This window comes from Marmota marmota, unplaced genomic scaffold (assembly GCF_001458135.2).
Source record: "Marmota marmota marmota unplaced genomic scaffold, marMar, whole genome shotgun sequence".
Lineage (NCBI taxonomy): Eukaryota > Metazoa > Chordata > Mammalia > Rodentia > Sciuridae > Marmota > Marmota marmota.
The window spans coordinates 11,707,288-11,726,713 of record NW_025999982.1 but is presented as its reverse complement, the minus strand read 5'-3'; the positions used below and the strand labels follow the sequence as shown (position 1 = coordinate 11,726,713).

The following is a 19,426-nucleotide window of genomic DNA, read 5'->3' as shown; positions in this document are numbered from 1 at the left end:
ATATATATATATATATATATATATATATATATATATATATATATATATATGTTATACATGGACATAATATCTTTATTTTGTTTATTTATCTTTTATGTAGTGCTGAGGATAGAACCAGTGCCTCACATGTGTGAGGCAAGCGCTCTGCCACTGAGCCACAACCTCAGCCCAGCCCTCTTTACTTTTTTGAATAGGGGTATTAGAAAATTTAAAATAGCAAACATGGCTTGCATTTGGGGTCACCTTGTATTTCTGTTGGTCATACTATTCTCAACCCAGTCCTCAGGGTCAGGCAGTTGCTGTTCTTTCTGCGCAATGTTTAATGCACAGAGCTGTTCTGAACTAAATGGCTCTTTCGCAAACCTCTGTCTTTTAGCAATACATACTGAATCCCCTCACCTTCGAAGGCACAGTACATGTAGGGTTCAGAATATGAACTTAAGGGCTGGGGATGTGGCTCAAGCGGTAACGCGCTCGCCTGGCATGCGTGCGGCCCGGGTTCGATCCTCAGCACCACATACAAACAAAGATGTTGTGCCTGCCGAAAACTAAAATAAATAAATAAATAAATAAATATTTTAAAAAAAAAAGAATATGAACTTAATAAAATGAATTAATTATTTATAAACTGTGTGACATTGAACAAATCAATTAGCTTCTCTGTACCTCAGTTTCTCATTAGAATCATGGGGAAAATACAAGTACCTATACCTAGAAAACTTTTGTAAGGATGAGTTAATATACATAAAAAAACTAAAGCTGGGCACGGTGTCACACACCTGTAATCCCAGCAGCTCAGGAGGCTGAGGCAGGAGGATCACAAATTCAAAGGCAGCCTTAGCAACTTAGCAAAGCCCTAAGCAACTCAGCAAGACCCTGTCTCTAAATAAAATGTATTTTAAAAGGGGGTGCTAGGATTTGGCTCAATGGATAAGAGCCCCTGGGTTCAATCCCCTGTACCAAAAAAAATAAAATAAAATAAAAGAGTGGGTGTATAGCAATGACTGTAATTCCTGTGTAACTATTATTATCTAAAAATTTGGGCTGCTCCTTGCTACAGTTCCATGTATTAGACAATATACAATACCTCTTTGTATATTTACTCCTCCAAATAATCCTATTGGTCCTGTAACCCTTATTTCACAGGGTAAAATTTCATTTAACCTCTCTGAAACTCAGAGAGGTCCAGTAATTGGCCCAAGGCCACACTGGGATTTATACCTGGATCTACTCCACTCCAGACCCTGACAGCTAAGCACCACTCTGCTGAGATCCTCCAAAGTAACACCTGTACCCCTCCCCCCATTCTTTTGCTCTAGGTCCCCATCTGAACCAAGGACCGGCCAGTCTGAGAAGTTTCCTGTTGCAAGGTCACCAAGGGGCTTCGTGTTCCTTCCTTGCCAGGCCCCAGCATGCAGGGCACCCTAACACCACCATTAGTGTCCGTCCCCAGCCAGTCCACAGTCTCCAACCAGGGCCCGCCGCCCACTGCAAGCCAGATTTCAAACGTAGGCCCACAGCCTTCGAAGACCGTGTCCTCCTCAGGCCCACTCCCAGCAAAGAGCAAGCCCACAAATGTGCGTCACATGCGCCGGATCATCGCTGAGGATGCTGAGTGGTCACTGGCCATTGTGCCCCTCCTCACAGAGCTCTGCATTCAGCACATCATCAAGAACTTCGAGAGTGAGCCTGCCCAGCTTGGGCTTGGGAGGGCAGGAGCAGACCAGGAGGGAGGCAGGAGTGGAGGCTTCCTGGTGTGGAGACCCCAGAAACAAGGTCCTGGGGCAGCCTGCACCCCCTGGTAGCATCCTCCTAGCTGCTGGGGACTTCCCTTTCACCAGGCACCCAGACAGTGTCTGGTGCTGCCTCACTTTCGGGCCCCACCAGACTCCCTCCCACACAGTAACCCCCCACCCCCCCACAGCAACCCCCCTCCACAGCAACCACCCCCCCACACAGCAAACCCCCACCCCTGCGTCCTTTCCCAGTCTTGTCCACACTCTCCAGCAAAACTTGACCTGAACCAAATTCACCTCCTCCTCTGGAAGGCCCTCCCTGGTTAACCCCTCCTCCCAGATGGAGTCTCCCTGGTTTGTGTGGGTTCCTCCTCATTTGTTCTGTACCCTCTGATCCCAAAACGTTAACACTTTCCAAAGACTACTGCCAGCCCCTCCCATAGCAGGGGGGCTCTCGGAGGACAGGACCATCATTTGCCTCCAGCAACTACTGCCACCTGACCTCATTTACTGTGGCCCTCTGCTGGCTGGAATGTCAACTCTGAGGGGGAGGGGCTTCATCTGTCTCCTACATGTTTATATTTCCAGCGCTTAGAAAGTGTCTGGCACATAGTAGGTGTTAAAGCAAATATATTTGTTTTCAAATAAATGAATCGGGTCAGACTGGGAGTCAGGGGTTATCTCCTCCATCTGAGGAGGTTTTCATGGAGGATTGGAGTGGAGATTTATCCTGGACCGGGGTTCCCTGAGCCCAGATACTGAGCTGCAGGCAGGGAATATTCTCGGGCTATGACTTCTCATCTCCCCTCCCATTGAGCCTCCTAGAGCAAAGGCTGTCTCTCCTTTCGGAGTGGAGCTCCCCAAGGGCAAAAAGGGTCTTTCCTTTCCTCAGTGCCCCCAGGAAAGCCAACCCCAGGGAACCATGTTGTCATATCCCCAACACTGAGACCTATCCCCTGTTTTCCTTCCTCTTCTCCCCAAGAAAACCCTATCCTGAAGCAGCTGCTCCCAGAGCACCAGCAGAAGGTCTTGAACCACCTGTCCCCTGACCTGCCGCTGGCTGTGACGGCCAACTTGATCGAAGATGAGAACTACTGGCGTCGCTGCTGCGCGAAGCGCTGGCCGGTGTGCCACGTGGCCAAGCATGGCGGCAGCTGGAAACACATGTTCTTCGAGAGGCACTTGGAGAACTTGCTGAAGCACTTCATCCCGGGTACCACGGACCCCAGCGTCATCCTCGACTTGCTGCCCCTCTGCAGGAACTACGTGCGCAGGATCCGTGTGGATCAGTTCCTTCCACCGGTGCAGCTCCCAACCTCGCCGCTGACCCGGGAGCCGTCCGAGTCGGAAAGCGAGGTGGAGTCGGAGGAGCCCACCATGGACCACTACCAGCTGGGCGATCTGGTGGCCGGCCTGATCCACCTGGAGGAGCTGGACCTGGTGTACGGTGTCAAAGACTGTGGCATGAACTTCGAGTGGAACCTCTTCCTTTTCACCTACCGAGACTGTCACTCCTTGGCGGCCACCATCAAGGCATGCCACACCCTTAAGGTACCATTTGCCCCCTGCGTAGCCCCACCTTCTCTCCCCAGCGTCTTCCGGATTCCCTCCTCTCCCTTCTCTACTCCCATCTGCTTCTTTCCAGTTTTTTTTTTTTTTTTTTTTCATGCATCCACCTAGGAGTTTGGGGGGTTTTGTTGGGGTGCTGGGGATTGGACCCAGGGCCTCACGTAGGCATACTAAGCACAGGCGCAGACCCCCAGACCCAGACTTGACTGTTTTTTAAAATGCATCCTGCACCAAGCGACTAGCTTCAGGGTATGTAGATGAAGGAGACTCAGTTCGCCAGCCAGTTAGTCATCCTACAAACATCTGTGCTCCAGGCCCTGTCCCAGGTGCTGAAGATCTAGAGAGCAAAATTATACTATTTGTGCCCTCTGCAGCTAACAGTCTGGAGGGATGAATGGCACTAATGAGCAATCATATAAATGTAAAATTGTAACTAGACAAAGGGTTGCCAAATTTAGCGACTAGAAATACAGGATGTCCAGTTAAATCTGAATTTCGGAAAAATAACAAATTTTTTAGAAGTTATGTCCCAAATATTCCATGGGACATACTCGTTCATCTGAAATTTAAACTGAACAGGGCATCCTCTTTTAGTGCTTTTTGTTTGCCTTGTTTGTTTGTTTGTTTGTTGGACTGTTGGACTGTTAGAAATCAAACCCAAGGTCTCTTGCCCACTAAACACCTGCTCTACCACTGAGCTACCCGCACCGGGCCATCTTGTATTGCCTCTGGTAACCCTAAACTGGGATGAAATGCATGCTTTAAAAAAAAAAAAGGCATTCTTAAAAAAAATATTTATTTATTTATTTATTTATTTAATGTGGTGCTGAGGATTGAACCCTGTGCCTCACACATGCTAGGCAAGTGCTCTATCACTGAGCTACAGCCTCAGCCCACAGAAAAGACATTCTTATGAGAGATTATAAAAGGGACATTTGACCTTGCCCAGGAAGGCTACCCTGAGAAAGTGTCACTTGTATAGAGATTATAAGGAAGAGTGGGAGTTAGAGTCTTGAGGAAAGAGACAAGCTCACTCAGGGCAGAGGGAGCAGCACATACAGGCCCCTGGGTATGGTCAATACACAGCTAATTCCAGGGCCTGAAGAGAAGGCCGTGTGGCTGGAGCCATGAATATGGGGGAACAGGGATGGGATAAAAAGGGAGAGCCAATCAGCAGCCGGAATCACTGGGGGAAGGAGGCCTTGTCAAGGAATCTATCTTTATCCTGAAGAGCTCTGGGGCACCATCTGGATCAGTCAGCTTTCTGTTGCTATACCAAAATATCTGAGGCTGGGTATACTATGAAGAGAAGAGGTGGAGGCTGAGGATATAGCTCAGTGGCTGAGTGCTTGCCTGGCATGCATGGGGGTGGGGAAAAAGTGTATTGGGTTCACAATTTTGGTGGCTGAAGGGTCCATACAGCATGACACCACCCGTTGTTTTTCCTCTCCACAATGTGGTAGAGAAGCAGGAAGGGAAACAGGTAAGGAAGAAACCAAGTGCATGGGATGATCTCACTTTATAACAACCTGCTCTTATGGGGTCCCAGGAGAACTACATTAATCTCTTCTGAGGGAAGCACCCTTGGTGACTCCACCACCATCCACTAGGCTCCGCCTCTTAAAGGTTCACTACACTAGTGATGAAGTCTCCAACACAGTGATCCTTTGGAGGACAAACCATAGCACCATCCAAGGGTGTCAGTCAAAAGGATGGTCATGTTATTGGAAAAGATGAAAAGATGACCATGTTTGGGAAGGAGAATGGGAAGGGCAACAGTGGACATGGCAGGTGACCTGGGAGACCACTGCCAAACACAGATGAGATGAGGGTAGTTTGAACCATGGAGGTGTCTGCAGAGGTGGGGAGACTCAAGAGGTACGGAGGCAGTATGATCAGTAGGGTTAGGGTTAGGATTAGGGTTAGGGTTAGGTCTCGCTGGCCTCAGAAGGATGTGGAAGAGAAGGAAGCAGCAGGAGACATCAAGGATTCTTGCTCGTGAGACCAGATGATTGGAGGGGGCTGCGGCAGAGACAGGGGATCCGGGACCGCTGTCTTGAGGGGGACCCCTGTTTTGAGTTCCAGTGTGAGACATCCTAGAGCAGGGGTCATCTTGTTAGTTGGGTAGAGGGTCCGACACTCAGCTGAAGAGTCTGAATTGAACATGGAAACAGGTGCCGTGTTATCAACATGGCCCGTGAAGGCCTGCATTTGGATGGAGTCTCATAAGGGAGAACCAAGTGTGAGGGAAAGAGAGAGACTTGGCATGTGGTGTTGATGGCAAGAGCTTGCAGGCAGGCAGAGGGGGAGATGGCATTGTGTCACGGAGCGACAGAGGCACGCGTTTCAAGTAGAGGGAGTGAGCAATGGGGTAGGGTGCAGCCAAGGACTGGCCTTTGCAAACCTGGACGTCCCTGAGAGGAGGTTCAGAGGCATTCCAGGAGCACAAGCTGTGAGCGTGGTTCATGGGGAGAGTGGGAAGTGAGAAAGGGGGCGGCTGAGACCAGCTTCTTGGAGAACTCATCTGGGAAGCAGAGATGAGGAGAGAGGTGATAGATGAGGGCTTTGGGTTTTCTTAAGAAACTTGCATGTTTAGAATGAAAGCAAGGCCCCATCCACCTGCATAAAAGGGGCAAATGCAGAAGAAAGGTACCAGTAGGACTGTGTAACTACAAATCCCACCATTGTGTGTGCAACTATAATGCACCAATTAAAAAAATGTGGAAAAAGTAAAAAAGATAGTTTTAGAGGAAGAATAAGGAAGAGGAGGAGAAAAAGAAGGGGAGGAGGGGGAGAGGAAAGAGGAGGAGCTTAGGAAGCTGAGGATAGAGGATAGCAAGTTTGAGGCCAGCCTCAGCAATTTAGTGAGGCCCTAAGCAACTTAAAAACAGCTGGAGGACCAGGCAAGATGGCAAATGCCTGTAATCCCAGCGGCTTGGGAGGCTGAGGCAGGAGGATCACAAATTCAAAGCCAGCCTCGGCAACAGCGAGGTGCTAAACAACTCAGTGAGACCCTGAGGATATGGCTCAGGTTGAGTGCCCCTGAGTTCAATCCCTGGTACCCCCCCCCCAAAAAAAAAAAACAGCTTCAGGGGGAGGGGGAGGGGGAGGAGAAGTCCAGGTCCATGGATCAGGGAAAGTTCTTGAAAAGGCAAGAACAGTGGGATCTAGCACTGATGTGAGGCAGTTGGCCTTGGGCAGTGGAAGTGGGGATGTGGTGAGGAGCAGTGGGTGTGTGTTTGATATCAGAAATGGGATCCCATTCAGTTGCTGAGAAGTCAGGAGAGTCCACAAGCTGAAAGGGAGTTCTATAGGGAGGCCCCTTGGAGTCTGAGGTTGGAAAAGGTTAAAATAGTTATTGTAGCCAGGCACGATGATGCATGCCTGTAATTCCAGGGATTTAGGAGGCTGAGGATGGAGGACAGCAAGTTCAAGTCCAGCCTCAGCAATTTAGTGAGGCCTGAGCAACTCAAAAACATCTGGGCTGTAGCTCAGTGGTAAAATGCCCCTGGGTTCAGTCCCCTGGTACCTAATAATAATAATAATAATAACAACAACAACAATAATTGTTGTAAAGCTGGGTATTGTGACTTATGCCTGTAACCCAAGAACTCAAGAGGCTGAGGCAGGAGGATCACGAATTCAAGGCCAGCCTGGGCAACTTATTGAGATCTTGTCTCAAAATAAAAAGTGTTGGGGATGCAGCTCAATGGTAGAGAGCCTCTGAGTTCAATCCCTGATACCAAACAATATTTATAAGTAAAATAAAATAAAATAGTCATTGTATATTATGAAAGAGTTTGTTGTCCAGAGAAGTAAAGTTGCATAGGTACACAGCACTGAAGGCCTGCTGGTGGTGCCAATGATACCAATCAGTCCCATCAGGTGATGTTTTCCATCCTGTTCGTTGACTAGGCATAAGGCATGCAGAAAATAGAGAGCAAGGCTGATCCAGATTCTGGGCTTCATCAGGTAAATGCAATAAAAATACAAGAGGACTTTCACCAGGCTTTGACCTGGCTAAGAGGGCAGTAAAGGAAGGAAAGAATTAAAGGGAAGGGAGAGAGAGGCCAGCCACAGAGAAGTCTGAAGGGAGTCAGAGGATAGGGAACAGCCAGTGGGAAGCAGAGGGGACAAGCTCCTATGTACAACATTCATAATGCTATCCCCACCATCTTCCTTTTCTTATTTTTTTATTGATTAAAAAAAAAGCAACAGCGGAATGCATTACAATTCTTATTACACAAATACAGAACAATTTTTCATATCTCGGGTTGTACCTTTTATTTTTTCATTCCATTGTTTTCTGTTTCTCATCCTCCCTCCCCACTTCCTGTCTCCCCAGCTAACCTCTTTCAAGAGTTCCTGTCCTTAGGGTTGGCAGTGTAGTTCAATGGTAGAGCATGTGTCTAGCAAGAGCCAGGCCCTAGGTTCCATTCCCAGCAGTAAAACAAAACAAAGCAGCCCAGGCCGTGGTGCACACCTGTAATCCCAGCAGCTTGGAAGGCTGAGGCAGGAGGGACCACGAGTTCAAAGCCAGCCTGAGCAACTTAGCAAAGCCCTAAGCAACTTAGTGAGACCCTGTCTCTAACTAAAATGTAAGAAAGGGCTGGGGATGTGGATCAGTGCTTAAGAGCCCCCACCCCACCCCGCGCAAAAAAAAAAAAGTTAACAAAGGGATGGGGATTAAAAAGGGGGGGATGGGGATGTAGCTCAGTGGTAGAGCACCAGTAGGTTCAATCCCCACTACTGGGAAAAAGAAAAAAAAGGAATAACATGTCCCTCTGCCACCTACCACCAATTCTGTACCACTGGGTAGACCTGTCCTGTCCAAGAACCAGCTGGGTGGCCAATACCAGTGGAACAGAGTCTCAGACCTCCTCGTAGCTACCTTTGGTACCTTCTCTACCTGCAAAAGGGGAGTAGGTGGGCAGCCTGCCCTGTTGGCAGGTGCTATAGACCCTCCACCTACCCTCAGATCTTCAGGCTGACTCGAAGCAAGGTGGACGATGAGAAGGCCCGCATCCTGATCCGCAGCCTGCTTGACCACCCAGCCCTCAGGGAGCTGGACCTGTCGCACAACGTCATTGGGGACCGTGGTGCACGTGCTGCTGCAAAGCTGCTCAGCCACAGCCGCCTGCGCGTGCTTAACCTGGCCAACAACCAAGTACGTGGGCCGGGCGCACAGTCGTTGGCTCACGCCCTGGCACACAACACCAACCTCATTTCCCTCAACCTGCGCCTCAACTGCCTCGAAGATGAGGGCGGCCAGGCACTTGCCCATGCCTTGCAGACCAACAAGTGCCTTACCACACTGAACCTTGGTGGCAATGAGTTGTCCGAGCCCACAGCCACGCTCCTCGCCCAGGTGCTTGCCATCAACACTACGCTCACCAGCATCAACCTGTCCTGCAACCACATCGGGCTGGTGAGTCCTCTCTTTGGGGGCAGGCAGAGGGTGAGTGTGGAATCCACTTACCATGGGAAACCGGGCACAGTGGTGCAGGCCTGTAATCCTAGCAACTCAGGAGGCTGAGGCAAGAGGATTACGAGTTCAAGGCCAGCCTCAGCAACACGGCTAGGCCCTAAGCAATTTAGCAAGACCCTGTCTCTAAAAAATATGAAGGGCTGGGGGTGTGACTTAGTGATAAAGCAACCCTGGGTTGCCTTTATCACTAAAAAGACAAAACAAAACCCAACTGCCATGGGACCCTTGCAGGACAAGTATCGAGAGGTTATAGATGGGGGCGGGTGGTATGACTCAGTGGTGGGGCATTTGCCTAGCATGAATGATGCCCTGGTTTGATCCCCAGCACTGCAAAAAAAAAAAAAAGAAGAAGAAGAAGAAGAAATCACAGCTTGAGTTACTACACTCTGCACTGAATATGCATACATACTATGCTATAATATATGCGTATGCAATAATATCCAATATTTTTCCTTTAATCTTTAAATCTATACAATCAAATGGGGGGTTGTTTTGTTTTCTTTTTTTTATTTTGCTCTGTTTTGACAAAGCTGGGGTTCAAGCCTACCACTATATTCCCAACCCAGCCTGAGTCCTTTCTGACAGTGATTCTCAAACTTCCTTGACCAAGTCCTGGAATAAAAAATACAAGTTACAGGGCTGGGGTTGTGGCTCAGTGACAGAGTGCTTTCCTGGAACATATGAGGCACTAGGTTTGATCTTCAGCACCACATAAAAAATAAATACATAAAAATAAAGGTATTGAGTCATATACAACTAAAAAAATAATTTAAAAAAATACAAGTTACAGCCAGGTTTGGTGGCACATGCCTGTAATTTCAGTGACTTGGGAGGCTGAGGCAGGAGGATTGCAAATTTCAGGTCAGTCTCAGCAACTCAGCTAGACTCTGTCTCAAAATAAAAATTGAAAAAGGACTAGAGATATATATAGCTCAGCATCTCTGGGTTTAATCCCCAGTACCAAAAAGAAAATGGAAATCAAAGTTATGTGAACACCCAGTGGACATGCACATAAACATAATATCATTGAAATTTACATTTACTGTCTGTGATTTATCCTATTTTTCTTCGGATTCTGTTTTATTTCATTTTTTTAAATGCTTCTGTGACCCATTAAATTGACTTCACAACACACTATTGGGATACAACCACAGAACAGCAATATTCTACCTTCCAAGGTGTCATTCTTTCACACCTTCCATGAGAACAACCTTGCACTCTCGCCCACTATGCCTGTCAGGCATGCACCATGTGCACCATAGATATGCTCTTGGCTGCAAGTAACAGAAAACTGAGCCAGGAAGTGACTTAAACAGGAGGAATATTTAGGATCTCACATAACCAGAAGCCCCAGAGTGGGGATCCTGGAGCTGACAAATCTCTCCATTCAGTGCCAGTCCCATGGCCATGGCCTCTCTGGTGCTCCCAAGATGGCAGCTGAAGTTTTGACATCTCATATGGGGACATGCCCAGAGGCAGTGAAGGGGAGAACACTGTTCCTGTCTCCTTTTTTTATTTTTGTCACCCTGCCCAAATTCCCCCTCACATCTCCCTAGACAGAATAGTCCCACATTCCAAGACCTACCCAGATGCTAGACATCCAAGTTTTTCAAACCACTGAGACTGAAAAATAAATTTAGGGATCTTGACCACCATTTTTCAAGTAGAATGGGACAGAACGGGTCAGCATGCATAGATAGGTTAAGTATGGTTTTGTGAAATTGTTTTAGACATATCCATATTAAAATATGTGTGTGCACGTGATCCTGGGTGATGATGAAAAGTGACCCTTCCCTTTTCCTACTGTCCCAGGATGGTGGCAAGCAGCTCCTGGAAGGCATGTCAGACAACAAGACCCTCCTGGAATTTGACCTCCGCCTATCAGATGTAGCCCAGGAGAGCGAGTACCTCATTGGCCAGGCCCTCTGTGCCAACCGGGAAGCTGCCCGTCAGCGGACCTTGAATCCTGGCTATTTGACGTCTCCCATCATTGCCAATGACCCTGATCATTCTGTGGAATAAGAGTGGGGACAGGGACCTGACTTGGGTCTTTACCTCAGCTCCATCGGGAATTTCATGCTTTTGCTGGGCACTCTGCTGCAGAATGTCACAGTGGTTCAGAGGAAGGGGGAGGGGAGACCAGTCCTTGAAGTATGTGATAGAGGGTCATAGGCAAACCGATGGGAGGTGGGGAAGGGGAACTGAGATAGGGAAAGAAGCAGTATAAAGCAGACACCTAGTTTTGGGACCCAGAAAAAGGATTACTGGACCCCACAAATGACCAACTCCTTCCAGCAATAGGTAAGGCAGAGAAGACTCTGAGGACTGTACCTGATCAGACAGGTTTTCTCCTGTGAGGGCTGCCCACCTCCCTGGCTCACCACTCCCATATTCCTCTCTACTGCGCAGATCCTTAACCTTCAAGTACATATACACATTCTCTCCCTCTTCCTCTCTCTCACTCTCTCCTTCTCCTTCTCCCTCTCTCTCTCCCCTCTGGCTACAGTAGAATCATGCCTGGCTCTTTCTGCCACCTTCCTGTTGCCTGATTCTATAAGGTCATGTTGGTCACATTCTATAGGTCACACCATCCCCTAATCCCCAACTCTCAATTTGAGAAAGGGACAATGGGTGACAGGAGCTCAGACCTCCCTTGAGGAGGCAATCGTAGAGAATGACTGCTGAGGAAGTGTGGTATTACTCCTGCCATCCACCCCAGGGAGCTTCTTGCAGGACAAAGGAGATAGGGAAGCAGCGCACACTGGAAAAGAGAGATCAGTGAGTCATCCGCAACTTTATTATCCACCAGTTTGATTTGTACAATCTTTGCGCTTGGATATCCACAACAGAAAGGCCACAGTGTGATGCACCCAATTGACAGAGACCTGTCTTCTCCCCAGCCAGGCCCAGCCCACCCCACAAGCCCTTGTCCCCAGGACCATGGAGCCTTCCAGGTGCTCTCCATGAATCCCCAGCACTCTGTGGCTGCCCAACCTGGGACCAAACCCACAGGAATCACATCAGCCCATGGGGCCACAAGAGGACCTGACTGATGGATTCAGGCTGAGCTTCATCCTCCATTCTCTTTGGGCTGAGTGGCCCAGAGCCTCCAAACCCATGTCCCCATAGGGCGGGCCATGGGCTACAACCACAATCCAGGAGTGCCTGCCTTCTAGAGACTTCTAACAAACAGGCGCTGAGCAGAGCACCAAAGGGGGCTTGGGAGTGACTGCAGCATGTGCCTGTCTGGGCCACCTAAAGTCCTTCCATGCCTGACACCCTCTGACAGTTCCGGAGTGCAAACGTGTAGGTGTGAGGGTAGGTGTGTGTGTAGCCACAGCTGCTAGCAGAGGTTCTAATTAGAGAAACAAGAACATTCAGTGTAAAGTTTAATTTTAGAGATTAATTTTCTGGTTTTCGTTTTCCCTGGCAATCAATAAAGTCACCAAGAAAATAGACCAAAGAATTGGTTTCTCTCTAAGTCTGTGCGTGTGTGGGAGCTGAGTCTGTCTGTGTAAGATGACCTAGGCAGAAATGATCCATTCAGGGGAAAAGTATAACAGGGGCTCCTCTTCCCGTCTTCTGAGGCTAGGCTGTGGCCTCAGGACTGGGCCTGAGGGAGGAGCCAAGTTCCTCCAGCCTTGGAGCCACAAGGTGGCCAGGATGACCCCATATGAGGACAGGACATCCATGTGCCAGGCCAAGAACTGGGGCCTGAGGCCACAACTCACCACCTGTACCTCACAGATGTCAATTCAGAGGAAAGAAGGGTGTTCCTGCTTCCAGATCCCTGATAAGCACAGACTCAGGGTCCAGGCAGTTTTCATACTGGCAGGCAGGTGAGCACTGCTGCCCAGGAAAACCCAGTGGGCAGCTGTTCCCTTCTGCCCAAACCTCTCCCTCTCTGATGTCCCCTCCCTCCTCCTCTCAGCTATCTATGTGATTGGAAAGTTCAACTCCTTGATGAGCCATGGGTTATGGTGTCTCCACAATTTGTCCATTCCCTCCACCCCGTTTCCTCCTGGAAAGGAGGGAAGGGGAGCCAGGGTGATGTTGCATAGGTGGAGGCCACACCCCTCTATAGGGCAGGCCTGGCTGGGCTGGAGGAATATGGGAGAGGCTGGAGGTGGAGATCTGATGGCTGAGGCAAAGCAAGAAGCAGCAGGGGTGGGCCGTGCCTGGGTGGCCCCAGGGAATCCCGTCTAGGCTGAAAAGTGAGCTCAACCCTGGGACGCTAAATCTGCTGGGAAAACCTTAGCCAGGGCAGTTGGGAGGGCATGGGTTGTACAAGACATGCACACTGACACACACTGGAGTGGAAGAGCACAGGGGGAGAGAAGTTGGTGTCAGAGCTTTAGGGGAACAGGACGGGAGGCCAGCGCCTTGGGGCGGTGGCAGGATGCCCTTCTGAAGACCCTGGAACACACAGCAGGGCTTCAGCTTGTGGGATAGAGGAAGATGGAGTGGTCAGGCAAGATTCAGAGAATTCCTGCCTCTGACCCTGCCACTGGAATTGAGTATTTCTCCAGCTGGGACTTATGACACCATCCTCAGCCCCAGAGAGGCGTGTAAAAGGGGCAAGCACATTCCACTCCTCCGCATGGTTCTGGGGGAGGAAAGGGCTGCCACCGGGGCACCCCTATCTTTAGAGGTCCTTTGACTGTACCCTCCGCTGCCCTCTGCTCTTTAATTCTTCTGCTTGACACACAAGTATCTTGTGGTCTCTCCACTTAGTCACTCACCCTGGCCAGCTCTAATGAGTATTGCCAGGGTGGCACCTGAGTCTCTCTAAAGGGAGCACCCGCCCAGAACCCAGGTGAGGAGGTTGCTGCTGGGAGGCTGCGGGAGTTTCCAGAGAGGACTGAGGCGTTCTGCCCTCTATGGCTCCCCTCCCCTCCCCCTGCACCCTGGCAACAGCTCTTCAGAGCCAGGGATGAGTGACGTAGGTGTGGTGAGCACAGTCCCTCCAGGATCTGGCTCCTGGGGCTCAGTGAGATAAACAACAGCGGAGGGAGTGGCAGAAAGGAAACCCCAAGCTTTGGGGCCAGCGCCAAGAAAAGGACAGCAACATTTCCACGACGTGGAGATGGAGTATTGGGGCTGCCACCTGACCCTGGCCTCAGACCCGCTGAATTCATTAGCTGGTTGGAAGCCAGCCCTCGGGTTCACCAAACCACCGCCCCCTCAATAGAGGCCTCAGCGGGGCCATGAAACGGAAGAAGGAAAGCCCCAACTGCCCTTCCCCGCAGCCTCTACACCTCCCAGCTGCACTGCCAGGGCTGCTCCCTTGAGAGGAGGCCCAACAGCACAGTTGCCAAATAACAGTCAGGAGACCCGTTGACAGGTTGGACGGGAAATCTCGAATGTGCGTGTAGGAGGAGGAGGCATCTCCTTAGGAACTTGAGTGGGGCTGGAAGAGCGACTCTGCCCAGGTGGGTGGGATTTTAGGAGAGGTGTTGATCCCCTCCCACCCTTCTGTCTCTATGTACAGGGAAGGCAGGGGTCTCAGTCCCACCTGGGACCGTCTGGGCGCTCTCCCCTTACCCGCTTCCCGCTGTAACCCGCCCAGCCTCAGTCATCGTGTCTCCCCCTGCTACACGCAGGGAGCCCAGGCGGCAAGGGGCAGGAGGGAGGACATTGTGGGCCTCCCCAGGGCCGGAGTTCACAGTGAGGTCTCCACGCAGGAGCCGTGGCGGTGCAGCGGCCGGTGGCTGTGGCCCAGACACCCCTCCTGCCTGTGGACGATGAGGACTGGAAAGTAGAGGGCGTCGTGATAGGGCGGCGGCGGGCCGGCCTCCTCCTCGTCGTCGTCTTCGTCGTCCCCCATGCTGGCCTGGCTCGACAGCCGCGTCTGCTCCGTGGGGCAGCTCGCTTCGTTGACACTCCCGCTCCGGCTGCGCCACAGACAGCTGCGTCGGGAACCGTAGAGACGGCCGAGCGAGAAGCGACTGCCCCCGCAGCCCGCGCCTCCGCCGGGCCCAGGGCCTGCCCGCGGGCTGGCGCATATGCTCAGCGCGCTGCGTGAGAAGATGGATGAGCTGCTGACCGCGCGCTGGCAGTGCTCGCAGCTGCGCCGATAAGGGGCCACTCCCGCCGCGCCCGGGCCGCCCACCCCGCCATAGCGGCAGGTGGGCGCGAAGCCACCGCCTGCTGCCCCGCTGCAGCGCGCGCCCAGCCCCGCCAGGTCCATGAGCACCGCCTCCGAGTAGCTGGGCACTAGCTGCTGGTTGGAGCGAATGTGCCATTCAAGTTCCGTGCTGTCCACCGTGTTGACGCGCGGCAGGCGGTGGGTAAGCGGGGGCAGGAGCTCGTCGCTGGGACTGAGGCCGCCGCCCGCGCTGCTAGCCGAGCCCGGGCCCTCCAGACCGAAGAGCTTCTCCACGTGGTAGTGCGCGTAGGCCGTGCGGTACTCAGCCAGCACGCGAAGGGGCCACGACAACGTGAGTAGCGCCGCAGCCCAGAAGGCCGACGAGCAGGCGTACCAGGGCGGCCTGGTTGGGTCCGGGAAGGCCACCATGAACTCTCGAAAGTCCACGTTCTTGAGGTGCATGCCCTCGCGCGCCTCCATATAGTCGTCCAGGCCCTCGTTCTCCGCAAAGAAGCGCGCGCGCTGGCACAGGTACGCGTTCTCAGCCTCCACGCTGGCAAAGCTGAAGCACTTGGTGAAGCGCAGCCTCGTGGCGGGCGCGCCCTCCAGCCCCACCAGCGCCTTGGACACGTCTCGGACGCCACAGCGCGCATAGTCGAACTCGGCCTCTGCTACATGCGTGTTGACACGCTCGTGGTAGACCTGCAGCACGGGGAGGCGGCTGGAGTCCCCAAGAGCCGGTGCCACGGTGCCCTCCTCTATCTGCTCACGCTGGCCCTCCCGACCACCCGTCCCATTGCTGTTCTTGTTGCCTGGTCCATCCCTAAGCCTGTCCCGTTTTAAGCAGCGGCTGGAGCAGGGAGATCTTACCGTCTTGGCTATGGAAACACTGAGCTCTTTGCTTAATCAATGAGTTAAGAGAGGAGATTGGACTACAGTCAACCCTCCCTGACTGCATTCAGTAAGCTCTGCTTCCTCTTGATCCCTGGTTTGTCTGATCCTTTTCTCACTGCCTGCTTTGTCCTGCGCTGCTCCTCACTACCACAAGCTGCCTCCCCGTCTTCATTTTTACGTGTGTTTCCAAATGGGTATCCAAAGGAGCCCCGGAAGAACCTCTCTGTCACTAGGCTCCCCATTCTGGCCTTACTTATCACTCAACCTCCTTCTTTCCTCTCATAGGTCCCAGGCTTTTGTCTACTCATCCCAATTCTGAAACAGAGGTCACCAGCACAACTCCTCCAGAACCTCACAAAGTCTAATTCTCAAAGTGGTGATTGTTTTGTGGACTCTCCATAAATTCCCCCACATCATCCTCTGGGAGCCTTGAACCAGGAATCCAAACACCTGGTTTTGAGTCTATCATTCGGGAGTTGCAAACCTTGGGCCAGTTTCTAAGCTTAGGTCTCCTTACCTGTGAAAGAGAACTCAGTGGCAGTCACCTCACTGAACAGGTGAGCACATGCTGTGAGACTGGACCTGTGAAGTCATCTGTAGCCAATAAGCACTGAATAGTATAAACCTTGGAACAGACAGCTTGGGGCTGACTCCCATCTCATCCACATGCTAGCTAAGTGACCTTGAACAAGTTATTTAACCTCATGGGGTCTTGGCCTCCTCATCTGTAAGATGGGGACACACCTTCCTCATAGACTTGCTCTGAGTATTAAATAAATGCTTTAATATTTGTAAAGTACTCAGAGCCTGGCTCTTTCTGTGTTTGCTATTATTAAGTTATTCTTACCACCCTCTTATTGCAGTGCCCATTTGAGCTCACAGCTGCCTTGTGCTCTTTCACACACAGGTGCAAGTCTGTGCACCCTCTCCCATCTTGAATGGCCTGCTCTCCCCTCCAGCCTCTCACCTGGGTGGTAGTGTAGGCATCTCCGTTGCGGTATCTGGTGACCTGACGGGTTCGGCGGACATAGTGATAGCTGATGGCCTTCCACCAGATGCAGGGTGTGGCCTGCTGCATGCGGCCCACACGCTCCCGCACGCTGCTCACATCAACACGGTGCTGCAGCTCATGGCGGGCTTGGCAGTGCCAACACTCCACCAGGTAGACGGCGTACAACATGAGCAGGAAGGCCAGGGGGATGTAGACATAGCCGTTGGAGCAGGGGCTGTCATGGTACATGAGGCTGTTGCCCTGGTAGGCGCTGCTGAAGGTGAGGCGGGTCACTGTGGTGACATGGCACCAGGCCACTGCCCCCAGGCAGCCGTACATGAGCAGCGAGAGCAGGAGGCACTTCCAGTGGGACTCACGGCAGAGGGACTTTGTGAAAGAGGGCTGGATGGGACGCTGCTGCTCAGATGGGCAGGGAGGGGGTCAAGATGAGTGGGAAGTCAGACAGAGTGGCAGGACCCAGCAAAGAGATGGACGCAGGAATGAAGGGGCAGAGACCAGCATCAGAGACACAGACGGGGGTGTAGAGAGAAAACATAAGACCGAGATGGGAACCACAGACCAGAGATAAACGCAGAAGTGATCCAGAGAGAGCCACAAGGACAGTAAAAGGGACCAGAATGCCAATACAGGAAAGTGCGGAGAGACACCCCAAGAGGCAGAGAGGGATCAGAACCAGAAATGGAGGCCCAGGAAGCAAAGACACAGATGGATAGGATGGCACCCAGAGAAAGAGAGTGCAAAGACAGACACAAAGATGGTAATGAAACAGGAGGAGGTGTGGATGGGGAAGAAGGGAGGACAGACAGATAGGCATCAGCAAAGGTAGGACGCCAGCCTAGACCCCTTCCAGGTGTTCCAGGAAAGGGGGGAGGGACCCACGTCACCACCCACTTATCAGGTGAGGGCCCTGACTTTTTTTGGGGGGTATTGGGGATTGAACTCAGGAGCACTCGACCACTGAGCCACATCCCTAGCCCTATTTTGTATTTTATTTAGAGACAGGGTCTCAATGGGTTGCTTAGCACCTCGTTTTTGCTGAAGCTGGTTTTGAACTCTCAATCTTCCTGCCTCAGCCTCCCGAGTCACTGGGATTACATGCATGTGCCACCGCACCCGGCTGGGCCCTTACTTCTTGCAGATATTTTCAGTCTAGGTTCTGGAGGAGCCACTCCCCTTTAACCAATCCAACTCTTAACTCTCATGGCAATCAGTCTAACACTTCTTTGGAGGAGGATCCAGAAGAAAGCCCAGGCCCCCTTCTGGACTCCTCCAATGAGTCTTCCTGCTACACCTTATTATTGTTTCCCTCTGTTCTAGGATGAGAAGGAGGGGATGGGGTCCCTAAGCAAAAGGCAGTCCAAAGGGAGGTATTCAAAAAGGCAGAGTTGGGGCCAGGGTTATGGCTCAGTGGTAGAGCACTTGCCTAGCATGCGTGAAGCACTAGGTTCGATCCCTAGCACCACATGAAAATAAACAAATAAAATAAAGGTATTGTGTCCATCTACAAGTAAAAAAAAAAAAATTTTTTTTTTAAAGGCAGAGTCATGTGGCTAGGGAGAGGATGGGAACAGGGGATATGGGGCACTGTTAGGAAGAAAGTCATTTGAAATCCAGCCATTTGTCACAGAAAACAGTTTTTAGTGCTCCGTTAAAGCATTTGGCACATTCTGTCCCATGGTTGGCCCAGTGAGTTGTTTACATGTCTGAGCCTCCTCTAGACTGAGCACCCCTGAGGGCAGGGCCCATGCCTAATTCTTTGCATCCTGGATGCCTACCATGGTGCTGGCACTCAGCAGTCACGTAATATATGACCTCTTGCTGGAATCCTGACTTGTCCCTTCAGTTCTGCCGGCCTAACTTGGAGGCCAGCCAGGAAAAGGAAAAAAGGGGTGGAAAGAAAGAGCATAGTAACAAGCAGCAGGCCCTGGACTTAGTATGGATAGGTAGGTGGAATAGGAAATAGCACACAGCATGTACCTATAAGAGCACATACCTTTTGGAAGCCTTGTCTCTGGGAGGTGTGTGCATACATGCACCTTTGTGCCCACCTGACTATGTGCTTGTCCCAGTGTGGGCACAACCAGAAGGAGCTCTACCTATAATTCTGTCCCTCTTGCTGAGCTCCTGGTCTAGTGTAGTGTGCATGTATGTGCATAAGTGTGCATGAGAGGCCCACGGTGGGGGGGCTGCTTCTGGTAATTTCCTTAGTTTCTTTGTCTCCAGTTTCAGAAGACTATCCTACGGCCCTCAACTAGGGATATGCTTAGTACCAAGACTCTGAAGGATTCTTGAGCTTAGGGACCCCTAGGGAAAGGAGCAGAGGGTTGGGAGATGGGGTGCTCCCCACATACACATTCACACCCCTGTGACCCCAGGAGGTACAGCTTCCATACACATCTGAACTTCGCAGGGCCCTAGCCTAGGTAACCTCACCATTTCTCCAAGGTGCATTCCTGACTCTGAAGCCCCTATAAAGTCCCCCTTCATAGCCATCAAGAGAGCATCCCCTCTGTAAGATAGGATCCCACCACCATGCTCACCCCACCCTGGGATAGCCTAGTCCCCGGCTCCAGCCCCGGGGTCCGCGAGGCCCCGCCCCAGGCCCCTCCCACTGCCCGGGACCCCCTGGCCCCGCCCCC

The 19,426-nt window shown here is 51.5% G+C and overlaps 2 protein-coding genes across 2 annotated transcripts in view; one reads left to right on the top strand and one right to left on the bottom strand.

Moving 5' to 3' along the window:
- Positions 1 to 10,840, top strand: part of Tcte1 (t-complex-associated-testis-expressed 1) — a 24,842-nt gene extending 14,002 nt beyond the window's left edge. The window contains exons 3-6 of the mRNA XM_015487370.2: positions 1,320 to 1,683; positions 2,719 to 3,287; positions 8,284 to 8,733; positions 10,606 to 10,840. Of these exons, the coding sequence (XP_015342856.1) occupies positions 1,413 to 1,683; positions 2,719 to 3,287; positions 8,284 to 8,733; positions 10,606 to 10,815 (1,500 nt within the window). The 5' untranslated portion in view covers positions 1,320 to 1,412 and the 3' untranslated portion in view covers positions 10,816 to 10,840. The remainder of the gene's footprint in view (positions 1 to 1,319; positions 1,684 to 2,718; positions 3,288 to 8,283; positions 8,734 to 10,605) is intronic.
- Positions 10,841 to 11,568: 728 nt separating this feature from the next.
- Positions 11,569 to 17,198, bottom strand: Tmem151b (transmembrane protein 151B; the record flags this gene model as incomplete). Its single annotated transcript, XM_015487369.2, has 2 exons — positions 11,569 to 15,583; positions 16,743 to 17,198. Coding segments are annotated over 2 exons (1,584 nt in total), but the record flags the coding sequence as incomplete, so codon positions are not given.
- Positions 17,199 to 19,426: the final 2,228 nt, after the last annotated feature.